This window comes from Abrus precatorius, unplaced genomic scaffold (assembly GCF_003935025.1).
Source record: "Abrus precatorius isolate BTA unplaced genomic scaffold, Abrus_2018 Scaffold10, whole genome shotgun sequence".
Classification (NCBI taxonomy): domain Eukaryota; kingdom Viridiplantae; phylum Streptophyta; class Magnoliopsida; order Fabales; family Fabaceae; genus Abrus; species Abrus precatorius.
This window is the reverse complement of record NW_020874292.1, coordinates 28296913-28315388: the sequence shown is the minus strand read 5'-3', so window position 1 is coordinate 28315388 and position 18476 is coordinate 28296913. Positions and strand designations below refer to the sequence as shown.

The window sequence follows — 18476 nt, the reverse complement described above, 5'->3', positions numbered from 1 at the left end:
ACTTATTGTTTGGGCCAAAGATCAACAAACGGATTCTAATTTGCTAAATATTACAAGATGAATGGTAATCGGCGGTTTGCTGAAATGGGTATATATTAATATATACTTAAAGATATGAAATTGAAAAGAAAGACTAAAAGATATAGAACTTATAACATTGAGTCACTTCTAAGACAAAGGACTTTGATTTAACAACTTTAAAGCACAACACAATAAACTATGGTAGGAAGGAGGAATACGAGGGTTCCATAATTCCATCCATGCATGAGAACAAGAACAACACAATTATATTTATTATCTATGGACGTTTATTTATTAGTGATATCATTGGCATTATGCATGCATCAATGGTAGACGACGTCCTTGAATTCAAAACAAACGAACGTACACACAAACACAGTGTTCTTAATTGCAACTGAAATTGTTGGGCATCTCTCCTCCACAGCTGTTGACGTAAAGTTCCAAGAAAAGGCTAATAGGTATACCCAAGACTTGGAGTCGGGCGCAAATACACGCATAGGCACTAAGATCAAGAAGACCCGCAATGACGGTGCAACATTGATCAGTTGATGAATTCCCGAGAAGTCCACCCAAAAGATTGATGCAAACATCCACCGAGGAACAATCGGTTGGTGACGGTGGGACGGAGACAGGAGGAGGTGGAGGTGGACGTGAAGGAGTAGGGTTAGTGGCAATGGAACTAACCATGGAGAAGAAAAGGAGGTTAATGGAGATGAGAAGGGCAATGGATGTTGCAGCCTTGGAACCCATTTTCTTTTTGATGCTTAGTTTCTTAATAACTTAACTTCTCTCGTTAATTGCTTGTGTTTCATCGATGATCTTTGCCTCATTATTTATAGGCCAAGGATTTGTGGGATCTCTCTCTCTTTATGCTTATCCGAATTGATTTTCTTAGATTAAATTAATGAAGGTTGAATCTTTAGGCACATATACGTACGTAGCTAATGAGACCTTGTGACTTTTAATATCCACTGCATGTTTGAATGAATTCAGTTTCGCATCGAGCATATAAATCTAGGTCTATTTTACCAGTTCTAGTCAGTTTTTAATTAGTATATTTTAATTAAAAAGTTATTATTTTCAATTATAATATTTATATGACTATGGTGTTAAACATATTTATTCATCAACTTCACAAATGTTCTTTTTTCAAGGTTTTGCACTTGATTTTTCTAGTTAAATAAACATTTTTAAGTATTTAAGCTGACCTTTTTAATAAATTAATGAATTAGACCAAATGAAACCTTAAGCAAGTTAGATCGATCTAAAGCTCCTAATAAAGTGCTTATATTTTCATTCATACGGCAGTTGAAAAATAACTTTTAAATTTTTTTCATGCTAGCTATAAGTAGCCGCCCTAATTAAATAAAATAAAATAAAATTAAATGTTTGATAGACTCTGGAGGAGTTTCCCCTTCTGGTAAGAAAGCAAACAGGAACCATAAAATAGAAAAAGAAATGAAACCATGGAGATTTCAATTATCCTTTACATTAATGAAAACATTTATTTTAAAATATATTTTTTTAAATCTTCATATTTTGATACATACTATTTAAATATTTAAACAGTTATAGAGTTCAGCCAAAATTAAAAAAAATATTTAAAATAATTTCATTCTGTATAATTATCTAAACAAATTTAAAAGATTATTATTTTTATTTATTTTATATATATCTATATATACGTGCGCGAGCGGACGCACACAAATAAATTCAACGTTCTTGCAAAATTCAACGTGATTCCTGTCAATTGAGTGAAGTAAAAGAAATTGTTATTTAATTTAATTTTATAATTTTTATAACTTTAAATTTCTTGTAATATTTATATTATAAATAAAAATATACTGTTTGAAGAATAAAGTATTCAACGGAGTTATTTTCTTTCATAGAGTATTATAAATGAAAATATATTCTTAAAATATTAAATAAAGTTATTTTTTTATAATTAGTTACATGTATAATTTAAAATTGACTAAGAATAATATATACATTACATACTCTTTTACTGTAATAATTTTAATTTTTACATATATATTTTTTAATTTTGTTTTAAATTTTGAATATAAAAGTTTATTATATGTCTTTTTTTTTATTAACTTATATAAACTTTCAAAAAATTTTAAATACATATATTTACGCTTATAATTTTTTATTATATTATATATATTTTTAAATTTTTTATAAATATACTTATATTTATATTTTTTTGTATTTTATATAAAGTTTTAAATTAACTGTGAATACTTGCGTTTACTTTAATCTAAGTGAAAATTTTAAGTGACTATTCATCCTTAGTTTCAATATAAAAATATATTTTCTATTAGAAATTGAAAATTTTATTAATTTTTTTTTTACATTTCTCAAAGTTTACATTATTAATTACACACTTTTTTACTGTAATAATTTAATTTTTACACGCATTCTTGTTAATTTTATTTTAAATTTTAAATATAAAAGTTTATTATATAAATCTTTTTATTAACTTATATAAATTTTTAAATTTTTTGTATATATATATATATATATATTTCTATTTATAATTTTTTATTATCTTATATATATTTTTAAATTTCTTATAAATATACCTATGGTTATATTTATATTTTTTAATATCTTAAATAAAATTTCAAATTTACTGCAAATACTCATGTCTCATGTTTATATTTATCAATTTTGTAATACTAAATCTATTATTTGCATTATTCTAAGTGAAAATTTCAATTAACTACTCATCTTTAGTTTCGTATAAAAATATATTTTTTTATTAAAAATTGAAAATTTTATTAATTTCATATTTTTTTAAACAAATACACATACAAAAATATTATAATTTCTTAAATATAAGTTAAATGAGAGATTCAGATTAAGTGTAAGAATATTTAGACTTACACTAGTGTAAGAATATCCAGCTATATATATATATATATATATATATATATATATTTTCATTGATTGTATTTAAGCACATAATCTTAATATTTTTTATTTGAAGTTTAATTATAAGAGTCTTATAGTTTAAATTTAGTTATTAATATATATATATATATATATATATATATATATATATATTACTTGTTATATTAATTATTTGTTTATAATGTATGATAAAAATATTAAAAAAATTTAAAATAAAATAAATATTAAATTTCAAAAATTTCCTCTGTTGTGAAGAAAACTTAAGATATATTCTCCTTTTTGATATTACATAGGTTCCACAAATTAGTACAATTTATAACTTATACACAACTCATACCATAACTTGTGCATGAACACATTCATGCTTAAACTTAAGTCGCACAAAACTAGCACAACACAATAAACTTGTAATTTGTATATGAGTTGCACTATTATATAATGGCTTATGCATGGGCTTAACTGCGCTTAAACATATGACTTGTAATTTCTACATAAGTTACATCACACTGCAATGACTTGTGCATTAATACGATTGTGTTTATGGTTAATACAATTGTGCTAATCACTAAACATCACAAAAATTGGGGTGTGTTTATGATATATGTTAAAACGAATGTGTTTATTTCATTACGCTAGAAATGAGTTTTTGAAGCGCTAACTTAGATAACGGTTAATAAAAATTGCTTTGTAATTATATATTTAGAGAGCAATTCTCTATTAACCGCTCTCTAAAGTCACACATTAGAGAACGGTTAATAAAGAACCACTCTCTAATGTTATTAAAGTCATTTATAAATGAACACGTTCAACGTATTTCTTCTTCATAGCTAACAAAGTTAGTCTTTTTCACTGTAAGTTTCTTCTCTACTTTCTTATGTTTTCTTCATCTTCTTTGTTAGTCTGCTCTCTTCATCTTCTCTTGTTAACAAATTAGGTTTTTTTTTTTTTTTTCCATATGTAAGTACCTTTTTATTTTGTGTTAGTCTGCTCTCTTCATTTTCTTTACGCTAACAAATTAGTTTTTTTTTCACATCTGTATGTATTTCTTTATTCTCTCTTTCTTTCTTTTTCTCTTTATTAATGTTAAAAATTATCCTATTAATTTGTTCTCTTTTTTCTTTGTTTACTTGTGTTTCGTTCATGCAGATGTGGACTGCTTGGTTAACACCAAATATATAAACTCAAGATTCAATTTTGATTTGTGATAAAAATGAAGAAAACTCACAAAGAAATTAATTCTAAATTTTGATTTAAACATAATAATAAATTTTTATTTTGTAACAGAAAACTCACAAAGAAATCAATTTCAAATTTTGCGGTTTAAATTTATACTTTGGAGAGCAGTTCTACGTGGAACCGCTCTCAAATGTTACACCTATACTTTGGAGAGTGGTTCCAGTCCGCCTGGAACCGCTCTCTAATCTTAACATCTGATAACAGTTCTTTAACCGCTCTCTTAAATATAATACATCAGATAGCGTAAGATTTTAGAGCAGTTTTAAACGCTTTCTAATTCAAAACGGAACCGCTCTCAGATCTCCATTTTGGCGTAGTGTTTTAACATGATACATGTTTAAGTTTTTTTTATTTTATTTTTTTACTCTTAAACTTTGAAAATGTATAGTTTATTGCACAAAACTTTGATTTATGTAAATTATATGTATGTAAATTATATGCATAATTTATATAAATTTTTGAAATATATTCACCTAAACATCTATAGAGGGTTTGGACCTAAATTTTTTTTAAAATTCTATGCTTTGTCCATTTTTTTCTTTTTTTTAGTGATTTTTATGTTTGTATGATTCATCATTCCTGTAAGATATATCACCCATCTTTTTGTTATTTATTAATTTTATATTGTATGATAATTGTTAAAGCATGTTGTTTGAAATTATGAGAATTTCAGGTGTGTGAGTTACAGGATTTCTCACTGTAGTGAGATGTGTCTTGCTGTAGCAAGAAAAGTCATCCAAAAGGCTCGTTGAAGCTTTCTTGCTATAGCAAAAAGTGGATAAAGATGACCCAACAACATTTTCGCTGTAGCGAGAATTCTCTCGTTGCAGTGAGTCTCGCTACAGTGAGGAGCTTTCGCTGCAGCAATGAGTTCTCACTGTAGCTAAAATGACAGATAATAAGGAGGAAAAAAATGTCTGGTTTTTATGCAGCAATGAGAGAATGGCTCGTTGTAGCGAGAGTATCACGAGTTAAGGGGTATTTAAGAGTTTTTAAGTTAAGAAACTTGGATTATAATCTATGTTACGACTCACTCTCAGCTCCTCTTACTTCTCTCCTCCTTTTTCTCAAAAAACCTTTGATAAACTTTAATCTTTCTCTTATCCAAACTTGAGAGTTTACTCTCCTTGCTATTTGGAAGAATCTAGCTTTTTAAGCAAGATCTCTCACAAACCCTTTTCTAAACTTTCATTTTAAGGTAAAGAGAGCTCCGTCTCATTGCTAAAAACTTGTGTTTATACTCATGAAAATGTCGTGTGATGCATGATTGTGCATATATGTTGGATTGAAACATGTTTTTATGTGTTTGATGGTGTGAATGACCTCTATTTTGAGTATGTATGTATGTATGTATGTATGTATATTGTGGACTGAGTCTGGGGTTAACCAACCTTCAGCAATGATATATGAAAATGAACTTGAATAAAATAGAAAAATTAAAAAATGAACAAAATATTAATATGGAAATGCCAAGTTAGCTTTGATGAGAGATATGAAAAGAAAAGTAAAATGAGAAAGGAAATGATAAGGGCAAGTGTGAATAGTTCAGAGATACACTTGGAGTGTGGAAGATGGAGACGATTTGAGAAATTTCAGAGAAATGAGGGTGGTGAATGCTCTTCTTGAATTGCATATAACAATTAAGAGTAAGAGCATCACAGGCCTCATACTTATTTCCTGACCTAAACTCTTGACCACACTTTTGCTAAAAGGACCGGGTCAACACACATTGTATCTGTGTAACTGCAGCTATCTAATAATTATTTATGCTAAGGAAGACCTCAAAGGATCTTAGGCAGTGAAAGTGTGAAATGAGAACTCAAAGATTTAGTAGAAAGAAAATGTGATAAATTGAATAATTGATAATTATTATATGAATATGGATATGATTTTATTGTGTGATTGATTAATGTTAATTCCTTACTTGTATTGTTTGACTTAAATATAAATTCATGTTTGGTAATGAGGAGAGAGACTCATCTTTACAAAAATTTTCAGTAAATCAAGATGACAGCGTCACAAGAGAGGATTATATTAATAGATAGTTTAGTACAATGTAAGTTAAATTATATATTTAACGAGTATCAAAGAACATGTTATTTTAAGTTGGTTGTACATATTGATACATACCATGTAATATTATTATGTTGAAAATAAAATTATATTATAATGTACCTTTAGATTTCTCTATAAACAATAAGATCCACCATACTCTACTATATATATTTATAAAGGTACTCCGGCAGCTGTGACCTATTTATGCATATATTATTATAATAATATTCTTAAGAGACCAATCCAGGTCATCTTTAAATGGGTCCGAATGTGGAAGTTGCTGCAGACTCCAGAGATCTCTATCTCGGATCAAATGAAGATCTTAATTCTGAAGACTTCACAGAGATAGAAAGATGACATGAGGATGACTAATATTATTTTCAATCTTTTGGTTGATAAACTGTTCATTAAGACATTATATTTTGTATATGGTAAATGATGTAGATGAGTTCTAATGTATTTTGAAGTGATATTTTGTAAATATTAAACTTTTGTGACTTAATGAGAGTAATATACATTAATATTATTTTAAATTTTCACTTAAATTTATTTAATTCCCATTGCTTTATTATTTAAATTTTTATAAGTATGAGTAAATTGAATGAAGATTTATATTTTCACATTTTCTATTTTGTGAGTAAACAAACTTAATTTAATTTTTCCTTTCCAATTCTAAAATTATTTTTAATTACTGTATTAAATAAATAAAAATGTTACATAAAAAACAAATGTATCTGATTTTTTTTTGTGTGGTTGATTATATAACAATAAGATATTAATTGATGAATTTTTTTATTATTAAAAAAGTTAACAATATTAAAAGTCCTTGTAACATTTCTTTCATTAATGAATGTCACACCATTTATAGGTAATTTATATTTTAAATTTTAGATAAATTTAATTAAATAAATAGCTAAAATTTATGTAAAATTAATATATAATTTACATAAATCAAAATAGTATATAAATCGTAATGACATTTAAATGTTTAATACCCAAAAATAAATTTTTTTAGCATAATTATTCTAAACTATAGCTTCTAAAACCGTTAAAAAAATTATAAGTGATTAAAATATTTAGATAGCAATATGTAGATTTGACAAACTCAAGAACTGTTTAATTTTTAGAAAAAACTAAATTTTTTCATGAGCTTTAATGCTAAGAAAAATAAAATTTAAAAATTAAATAAAGTTTTAAAGTTTAGATAAGTTAAAAAGTTGACTATGTTTATAGAAAGTGAGATGAAAAAATTGAAGAATTTTTTTTATTTTTTTATTTTTTTTAAACTATAAACTATAATTAAAAGTTAAAAAAAATTTCACATGAAAATAAAATACAATTTTTATTTTGGGCTCCTTTCAAAGTTTAAATCCTGAGCGGTCACACTTCTAAAGTAGTTTCATGACCGGGCCTGCTTTTTAACAACTTATATTTTATTTTCGTATAATTGTACCTTATGCTACAAGTTATATTACCCTCGAGAGCACGATCACCTTGTTCATGCGTAAGTCCCTAACCTTTGTAACTTATGTGTAAGATATAAATTATCCTAATATTATCTGACACATATAATATATAAAAGAGATATTTTGAATATTTCTGAAATTTATTTTATTTTATTTTATTTTGAAAAAAACTAAAATATTATTTTAATATAAAATATATTTTAAATTTTTTGTAATTTTATTAATACATACTAATTTAATAATAAAGTTAAGTTAAAATCATTTTTTAAAAAGTTATTATTTAAAATAATTTTATTATATATAATATATATATATATATATATATTATATTAAAATATGTGTGGATTACAGAAGTTACTGACTAGTGTTTATAATTGTCAAATATATTTTCTTCAATATGTATCTAGTTATTTGAATTGAAATTAATCAATCAATTAAATCATTAACTCAACATGAATTATTTTCTTTAGGTTACAATAATAATAATTTATTGATTTTATGAAATAATTTGTATGATTAAGATAACTTAATATTAAAATTTAAATTAAATATATTACATTGCATGATAAATTAAATTAAAAATAATAAAAAATTGAGAGAAGATAAAGTTAGTCTAGAGCTAACTCTGATAAGTCTAACTCCCCATTTGATAACTCGTTATAAACATTAAATTTTATTTGTTGAATCCTTAAATTAAAAGTTTCTAAGCGGAGCTAAAATAACTTGATCATCATTCATAAAAAAAAATTAAATCATTATTTTAAAATTTAATAATATAAATATTAATCATTATAAAATATAATAAAAATAAAACACATTTATATTAAAAATAATTAATGTTAATATATATATATATATGATTAAAATAAAGTGTATTAATAATTATAACATAATTATTGAAAACTCATTAATAATCATTTTTAATTAAATATATTTTACCATATTTTAACAAAAACATTTAATATTCAAAATTTAGTACTTTTTAAGTTGAACTTGCATATTCTCTGTGGCTCAAAATAATAATTGTTTAATCATTATTTGATAGTTAACTTTTGGAGAGAAAATGAATATTTAATTTATTTGATGGTAACTCTTATTTAAAAATTTTTAAATTTGAGAAAAAGTTCATAAAAACTTTTCAAAAGTTCTATAAACTCATATTATATACTCCAAAATAGTCAACTTTTTTTTTAACTCTCTTTATCTCTACCGTTTTCATCCTTTCCCCTCACATCCTTCTCTTTCATTTTTTTTTTCTAAAATTTCAAACAAAATCTTTTTATAAAAGGTAAAAAAGAAATTAATATTCTTTTTATGTAAAATGTACTTAATCTTATCATTTTTATAATAAATAAATAAATAATTAGTAAAACGAAAAAATAGTTACATACCATAAATTTATAATATATTTTAAAAACATCTAATTATAATAAATAGTATAACTAGTGAATTATACATTACATGAATAAATTCACTCACTTATATAGACAAGATAACGGCGATTACTTTACTATAACTCAAATATCAAGATAAAAGAATTGTCATGCACTAAAATTTATCAACTACTAGTTATACGGCAATGAAAATTGAAAAAAAGCAACAAATTAAATTTAGTGACATTTCATGTTGTAATAGTTTAAACTAGTATGTCCCTCGTCCTACTTTATCATGTTGTTTAAGGAGTTCGTTAGGGATATATGAAAAAAAAAGGAGATAATAATAATAAATACATTGTATTTATGCTAATTTATCATTTTATGTTTAAATTTTTATTAGATTAAAATATATTATTTAAATTAAAAAAATTTACTTTTTGTCTATAGTGATCTTTATTTGGTCGTCTATAGAAAAAAAAAATTGGTCATCCCTTCCTTATTCTTTCTTTCCTCCCAAAATCTCCTTTTAAAACAATTCCTAAAATGTGTTGGTGAAGTTAAAATATAACATCTATTCTACACAACCCTTAACCTTTTTCTAATGTCAACCAAAGTATGCAACACAACCTATCATCTACAATCCTCTTGAGCATCCAAACTTGCGACCAGGAAACTCCATTGAAAATGACAAATAAAAAATGAGCAACTAATGACTTTCGTCTTATTTTGACCAAATTAAAAATGATATAAACTCACACTCTGTGGACTCTGTGGCTTTGCACCTGGACAAGAAGATTGCTTAGATCCCTTTCTCCCATGCACCGTGATATTTAATTTTAACATATAATCTATGCAAGTCATCGAAAAGCTTTATGTTTATTGTAAACAGACCAGAGACATCCCACTTCATTAAATATACATACCTAATGAGTTTCTGAATCTACTAATCTTATTTTGTCAATATCTATTATTTTCATTCCTTACCAAATTCATCCGAAACAATTATTCTTAATTAGTTTCATGAAAATATCAAATGAAAATGTATATCGGACTAGAGTCTACTCATTCCAGCCCTTTTCCTACACCATATCAAGAATTCTTTTTATAAACCTACAAAATACAAAATTGGGAATATAAAATGAAAAATGTTCACATCCATTTTCAGCTAGCATTTCTATATTTAAATAATATTTCTATATTAATAATACCTAATAATTAACTATCAATAACTATATTTTATTTTTTGAACAAAAAAAAAAAAAGTCTTAACCATACTATGTTGTTAAAAATGCTATATCGTAGGATCAATAATATTTGTTCCTTTTTTATATATTTGTTTTCATGGTATTCTCTTTGCTAATTAATTATCCTAACCATACGTTCTGGCTTTATTGTTTGGACCAAACGAACAACAAACCAATTTTAATTTTATAAATATTACAATATGAATGCTAATTGGCGGCTTGCTGAAATGGTTATACACTTGAAGAATACGAAATTGAAAAGAGACTAAAAGGTATATAAGGAATAACATTGAGTCACTTCTCAAACAAAAGGACTTTGATTTAACAACTTTAAAGCACAACACAATAAATTACGGTAGGAAGGAGGAACACGAGCTAGGGTTCCATAATTCCATCCATGCATGAGAACAACAACAACAATTATATTTATTATCTATGGACGTTTATTTATTAGTAATATCATTGGCATTATGCATGCATCAATGGTAGACACGTCCTTGAATTCAAAACAAACGAACACACACACAAACACGGTGTTCTTAATTGCAACTGCTGTTGGAGAACTCTCGTCCACAGGTGTTGACGATTAGTTGCAAGAAAAGGTTGATAGTTATTTCGTTCAAGAGTTTGATTCGGGCGCAAATACACGACTGGAGTTCAAGACCAAGAAGATCCTCAATGAGGTTGCAACATTGATCAGTTGATGAAGTCCCGATAAGTCCTCCACCCAAAAGATCGATGCAAGCATCCAGCGTGGGACAATCGGTTGGTGGCGGTGGGACGGAGACAGGAGCAGGAGCAGGTGGAGGTGGAGGTGGAGGTGGAGGGGTAGGGTTAGGGGTTGGAGTAGGAGTAGGAGTTGGGGTTGGGGTTGGAGTAGGAGTAGGAGTTGGGGTTGGGGAAGGAGAAGGAGAAGGAGAAGGGGAAGGAGAAGGAGAAGATGAAGGGGAAGGTGAAGGGGAAGGAGAAGGTGAAGGTGAAGGAGAAGATGAAGGGGAAGGTGAAGGTGAAGGAGAAGGTGAAGGTGAAGGAGAAGGGGAAGGAGTAGTAGGGGTGCGGGAACTAACCATGGAAAAGAAAAGGATGTTAAGGGAGAGGAGAAGGGCAATGGATGTTTCAGTTTTGGAACCCATTTTCTTTTTAATGCTTAATTTCTTAATAACTGCTCTTCTTGTGTTTCATGCATGAAGTTTTGCCTCAGTATTTATAGGCCAAGGATTTGTGGTATCTCTCTATTTTTCTTATGTTTACTTTTTGTGCCGAATGGGTTCTTAAATTAAATTAATGAAGGTGAATCTTTAGGCACGTATATGCTGCTATAGTGTATATATACATAAAGTCCAAATGAGACCATATCGCTTTAAATATCTACTTGTGAATTTGTATTTAATTTTGAATATTTTAGTATCAACGATTATAATTATTATGTTGAATTTAAGTTAACATATTTTTTAACATGCATAATATATTTCATACTTAGCATTACAAAATAATGCAAACAGGGCAATTATAATTTTTAGGTCATACCTGTGTTCTTTACTCCATGCAACAGTTTTGGGTTGAATATTTTATATGATACAACTATTTCTCCCAGCAATATTTTTTATATTTACAAAACTAAAACCTGATTTTAAAAGAGTCAAACATATAACATACGATGAACTAATTCTTTCTGCAGCACCATGCATAAATCTTTCTGGGATATTGCTTAATTTCCTGATTTCATAAATGAATGAAGGACAAACATTGTGCATTCGATTTGTGTTTACTAATCAGTTCCTTGGCCACTGCACCGGTGAAATAAAATGAAGTAATTAAACTACGTGGTTTTTAATTAATGAGTTTTATAAATTAATAATAAATATCTTACATATTAAATAAGATTTAATTAAAATGATAATTTCTTAAAACTAAAATTTATAATTTTAGATAATCAAAAGTTAAATTAAAAAATCAAACATTTAGTGCAGAAAAAAGCCACTTGTCGTAATGAGGAAAAAATAGCTTCTAAGAATTTTTCTTTTTAATAATGAGTCATGTTTAATATATAAAATAAATTTAACTAATATTTTATTATTTATTTATAATAGCACAAAATTATTTTATTATTTATGTTAAAATTTAAATGTATGATTTATTAACTTTTTATAATTTTATTATATCTTGAATATATAAGTACAAATAATTTTTGACTTAGTAATTTTATTAATTCATCAATAATAATGTAAAACTAACATACATAAAAATAAAAAGTATAATAAAATATTATTGAGTCATTGGTAATTATTGAAAGATTTTTTTTTCATAAAAATATGTGTAAAATTTATATAAACAACGTTGCTTGCAATTGGAGATTTTTTATGATGAAAAGAAATTGTGGAAATGAGTAATATTGAAAAGAAATGTATACATCCTAAAAATTTTCACTCTTCAATATCAATGACAAATGTAAACCTAACTTATTGCACATTTTAGTGTTTACTCATTCCCATTGCTCAATGTTCATTACCTAAATTAATTGCTCGATTATCCATTTCCATTTTGATTGCTCATTTCTTTTTCTTTGTCCCACTGCCCACTTGAGTGTCTACCCATTCCTATTGCCCAATGCTCATTACCATTTTAATTGCCCGATTATAATTTCTCATTTTGATTGCCCAATTGTCATTTCTCATTTTGGTTGTCCAATATTTATGCTATGCTCATTCTTACTTCCTATTTGTCCTACCCACTCATATTCAACTCTTTACTCTATTTTTTTTTTTTTCTACTGTTATACCTTTTTTTTCTCATACCTAAATCTTCTACCTCCCTCTCCTTCCACTCCACCACCATATCACTTCTTTGTATACCTATCCATTCTCTAGCATCTCTCCTCTCTCTTTTATGAGAAATATACAAAAATAATTTCTAAATTTGTTTAAGTAAATTTTGTATAATTTTTTTAATTATTTTTTGTATTTTTATTTAAACAAATTAAATGTTAAATTCTTATTGTAACGGGAGAGGATCCAATGTTAGACATATCGTTATTGACTCAAAACATTAATCACTCCATCAATATGAACATAAAACCTCACGCCATTGTAACATTCGTGAGTCCATGAGACAACAATGTGGGGGCTAACCGTGGAGCAAAAGAGCAGTGAACGCAACAATATTCTTCGAACCCATTTCACAATTATATATATTCAGAAAGATCCTTAATTGTTTTCTTTGTTGCTTAATTCATCCACTGCTCTTGCTTTTGGTGAATTAACTTAGCCACTAGCCAGGGTATTTATAGGCCAAGGATTTCTCGCCCTCTTTTTTTGCATTTTTCCTGTTTTATTCAGTTTATGCTTATTTTTGTTGTGCATTGAATTTAATTAATGGAAGGTGAAAAGTCTTTAGCCAGTTTCATTATTAGAGTGTTAAAAAGATTGATATTGTATATAGTTATTTTTTATTGATTAAATTTCTTAAGTTGTGAATTGATAGTCTTTTGACAGTTTTATTATTTAAATATTACAAATTTGATATTGTATGTCATACTATTATTTATTTATGACGTTTAAATTTAGAACATTTGAAAAAAAAAAGTGGTAGGCAGAACACAACTATATATGTTCAGAGACGTAATTATATTGAACTACAAATATAATTTGGTTGTTTTAATATAATCTATAGTTATAGCTTATATAGATGTACTGAATTTAGTTTTAACTAAAGCTATGTATAGGCTGAAAATGGATTATAATTATAGCTAGATATATATATATATATATATATATATATATATTTATTTATCAGTGATATGAAATTATAATATAAAAAAATTAACAATTTTTTTAGGAGAATATAATCTAATTTTTATTAAAATATAATATGTGCTAATTATTTGGGTAAAGAAACAATAGTTTGGCACTGCACAGTGATAAGGACAACACAACTGCCTGAATGGTTTCAGTTTCAATCGCCATTAATCCCATGGAGATCGACATTGCTTAATTTCTGAATTTTATAATAATTAAGGCAAAAGACTGTGTTGGATTCGCGTTCATTGGCTTCCGTTGTTCATGTTTTAGATAGTTTAAATAAAATGGAAGTGTAGCTCTATAGTTTATTCATAATATGTAGCGTTATTCATGTTAAATTTAAGTTCATATACTCAGTTGAAGTGGATTTAAAATAACTGATGTAAAGAAAAGACAAATCCATAATACATTACACTTATATTATAATTTTATTAATTATTGTGCAAGGTTAAGCAAGTTTCGTGAAGGAACGAGGAATCCTACATAGCTATCATATACCTTCGCTAGTTAATGCTTAATTGCTCTAAGACTTTTACGTTAATCACACTTAAAACTATTAGTAGTTAACCTTACATTGATGAAAATTGTCCTGCTTTTTACGTAGCTAGGGGGACCAAACAGATAAGGCCTAAATATTTTTATAAGTCTTTAATGCACTTTTCTGTTCACTACTGTTACTCACTTTAAACCATTTCCTCTGATCAAATTAGATTAGTCACTATTTCATTTTTTACTTACAGCTAGGAATAGATTTAAGAGGCGATAATGGATTTAATTAGGAAGTCCCTTACTTTTAAAAAATATAAACAGTATTTAATTTGTATAAATTAATATATAATTTAAATAAAAAATTGAGATCTCAAGCTTTAATCTTTTGTTAGAACTTGTAGATGAAGTTTTTATTAAGATGTTACAAAAAAGATAAATGAGTGTGGAGAGCATATTCTTCAAATTGTTATTTAGTGCAATATGCGTATTTATGATTATTTGAAATTTTTGGTGGTCTTAATAGTGTAAATATGCATATGCCATATGCCTTGCAAAGACTATGGAAAGGAAAAGTCCCTCTTAAGTGTATGATATTTTCTTGGTAATTATTGTTGAATGCACTTCATTGTAAAGGTTTGCTGATTGATTGTGGTGTTCAAATTGATTATATAACTTATTACTTTTGTCATGATTTAGAAGAACTTTCAACTCATTTATTTTTAACGTGCTCAATTTTATCTCAAATCTTATACTTTATTGCGTTTTAACTTAGATTTTCACTAGTTTAATCTTCAGATTTATCGACTCACTTATTTTTTTGGGTTAATGTTGGTTGTAGTAAAATAGAATGAATATGTTTATTAATTATTTGAGTAAGTACAATGTAATTTTTGTGGTTTCATAGAAATAAAATAATGTTCTCCAATAGTATTTTGGATGAGAGATAAATCTTAAATTCTTTTATTCTGAGATCCTGAAAATAACTATCCCTTGTTAGTAAAGGAAAAACTATTTTTTAACTGATTAGTATCTGAACCCATAAAATTGTATCAATCTTAACTTTATATAAGTATATTTCTATTTTTTATTTTTTTAGGTAAGTATTAATTTTTTTTTTGGTATATATCAGTTTTAAGTTTTCCTTAAACTCTGATAATATATATTTTACTTATATATATAAAAAAACCTACTATATATATATATATATATATATATATATATATATTACATTATTCATATATTTATCTATCTATGCTAATTATTAGAATATAAATTTTGATTTCAATTTCCTCACATTTTTGTTTCAAATTTTGAATATAATTTCTTTAAAAACAAATAAAATAATAAAATATAATTGTAAAGCAATCAAATCCTAGTTTATTTGTGTACTTTAAAGGATAAATTAGAGTAAGATTTATTAATTGAAATACCCAAGGTTAAATATAATTATAATTTAAAAGCATATAAAATAAATTATTTTTTAAAATTATTTAAAAGTATATAATTATATAAAATAAATAAATACTTGACCCTTTAAATAATCTTTTACTGTAGCCATACGTCTAGCATAAATATATACCAGAATACCACTAGTGTTTTCATCCTTCATAAATCTATTTACTTCATCTTTTCATTAATATCCGATTCATTTCCTGGATCAATTTCTATATTATAAATATGAGTCAATTATTTGGGAAGTGAATTAGTAGTGAAGTTATTCTCCTTTATAATTTATCATTTATAATTAAAATTAATATGTAAATTATACTTTTTTTCTCAAATTATTTTTCTTTTTATCTATATCTTTCTTAATTTTATTCTGAATTTTATACATTGGAATTGTTGCTTAATTTTTCTTTATTATTCATATATAAAATTTTATATTTTCTATCAATATTTTTTTTTTGCATTTATAAAGGTTATCTCAATTTTTTTCTATTTTTTATTTAAAATTTGCTTTTATATTGATTGTCACAAATAATTCAATAGTTTTTTCACACTATACAATAAAAATATTATTTTAAAATAAATCATATAATAAAATTATTTAAATTAAAAATAAAAAAGTAAAACTCATTTTTTATAATTTTTAATAAATTTTTATTAATAATTAAAAATATTAAAAATTACATTGCTGACATTCCTCATGGGTGAAAGCAAATGTGATGCTTTAATTTCATATAATAACTTAATAAATTAAAAATATTAATAACATAAACTGTTGTAATTTTAATTAAAATATTTTTTTTATCATATGCCCTTAACACACATTGAAAAAAACCAAAAAATGACAATTCTTTTGGAAATAAGAATCACATAATTTTATTGGTAGGACGTGTTTTAGACATGCAGTCAAAGAAGGTGATGAGTAATTAAGATGGCAAGCTATGCCCCATATATATAAAGAGAAAACAACCCATATATATAGAGAGATACGAAATATGAGAGACAACGTGAAGAAATTAAGGGCACTGGAAGAAACCATTGTTGTATTTTCCACAGTTGTTGAGAATGAGGCTCAGGGAAAGTGGGACATTAAGGTTAATGCCAAGGACGTTGGCTTTGAGGGCAGTGCAAAGGCAAGTTGCGGCTTCAAGATTAGCCAGACCCTTAATGAGTTCGCAGCAAGGGTGAGTTGGTGGTGACCCCAATTTAACCTTAGCCAAGTTCAACACTTCGGCACATACCCCTAACTTAAGGGCATCCAAAGGACAAGTACCCTTTTGAGATGGTTCTGTTGGGACTGGCACCACTGGGATGTAGTTGGAGCTCACCATAGTCAAGCAAAGTAGATTGAGACACATGAGTAGAGCAACATAAGCCCATGCAACAGTGCCCTTATAAGCCATTATTTCACTAAAGTAGTATCTATATGCTTAGTTTGTGAATGGTGGCTTTATAGCTAAATGATTATATTTGAGCTATGAAAGTTGGAGAGTGTAAAGGGATTTTATAGGTAAAGTGTTTTTGTGGTTTTTGGTGTCTCTGTTAATCTTTAAAAACATAAATCTTGGTTGGTTTAATCCTTAAGTAATTAGTCTTTATAAATATTGTTTTTTAATTTCTATAAAAAATTATTCAATTTTAATTTTAAAAATATAAAAGAAATGTATTATTTTAGTCTCTAGCAAGAGACTAAAATTAAATATTTTTTTATTAAATATAAAAACTAAATTTGAATAAAATTTGTACAAAGACTAAAAAAATTGATATTTTTAAGAACTGACTATTTTATTAAATTTTTTAGAAATTAAATTAACTGCAAGTATGATTTTTGACTAATTAAATATATTACTTGAGTTTAAACTACTATAGTTAGGAAAGCCCGTGAACTCACCCCGCAAGCTGGCACGGTGGCAAGGCAACACAAGGGATCATATGATAGTTGACTGAATTTTTGTTATAAAAAATAATCACTGTAGCATCAAATGTGTATAGTTGGTTTTCCTCTTTAATTTCTAAATAATGAGATAAAATTGACATAAAGATTGAATATTAATATTAATATTCCCAGGATTTTAATTATTATAATAACTTTGTCAAATTAGTAACAAGCAATTTGACATCCCAAACAATTTGAAATCATCAATTGTGATATTAATTCATCTCCTTGTTTGTGCACAGATTAATTGAATTTTAAATAGCATTTTCGCCTATTATTAACACGATGATTAGATATTACGTAACTAATATAACTATATATTGTCATATATAGACAGATTACATGAACATATTGAAATGCTTTTTGCTCCGTTTGTTAGACAAAATGCATACAATCATAGAAAAGATATTAATATATATCACAATGATTAAATGATAGGTAACTGCTATTACTGTTGTTCATCTAATGGACAATTTATATAACACATCGAAATG

The 18476-nt window shown here is 26.2% G+C and overlaps 3 protein-coding genes across 3 annotated transcripts; all 3 read right to left on the bottom strand.

Moving 5' to 3' along the window:
• Positions 1 to 405: 405 nt before the first annotated feature.
• LOC113852195 (hydrophobic seed protein-like) lies at positions 406 to 771 on the bottom strand. The gene has a single exon (XM_027482435.1). The coding sequence runs from the start codon at positions 769 to 771 to the stop codon at positions 406 to 408; it is 366 nt and encodes a 121-aa protein (XP_027338236.1).
• A 10082-nt stretch (positions 772 to 10853) lies between these two features.
• On the bottom strand, positions 10854 to 11447 carry LOC113852194 (anther-specific proline-rich protein APG-like). Its single transcript, XM_027482434.1, has one exon. The coding sequence runs from the start codon at positions 11445 to 11447 to the stop codon at positions 10854 to 10856; it is 594 nt and encodes a 197-aa protein (XP_027338235.1).
• Positions 11448 to 17062: 5615 nt separating this feature from the next.
• Positions 17063 to 17449, bottom strand: LOC113848496 (14 kDa proline-rich protein DC2.15-like). Its single transcript, XM_027478048.1, has one exon. The coding sequence runs from the start codon at positions 17447 to 17449 to the stop codon at positions 17063 to 17065; it is 387 nt and encodes a 128-aa protein (XP_027333849.1).
• Positions 17450 to 18476: the final 1027 nt, after the last annotated feature.

Bases quoted from the DNA above. Each gene is read 5' to 3' on its own strand.
- LOC113852195 (XM_027482435.1), bottom strand. From the start codon at position 771: ATGGGTTCCAAGGCTGCAACATCCATTGCCCTTCTCATCTCCATTAAC.
- LOC113852194 (XM_027482434.1), bottom strand. From the start codon at position 11,447: ATGGGTTCCAAAACTGAAACATCCATTGCCCTTCTCCTCTCCCTTAAC.
- LOC113848496 (XM_027478048.1), bottom strand. From the start codon at position 17,449: ATGGCTTATAAGGGCACTGTTGCATGGGCTTATGTTGCTCTACTCATG.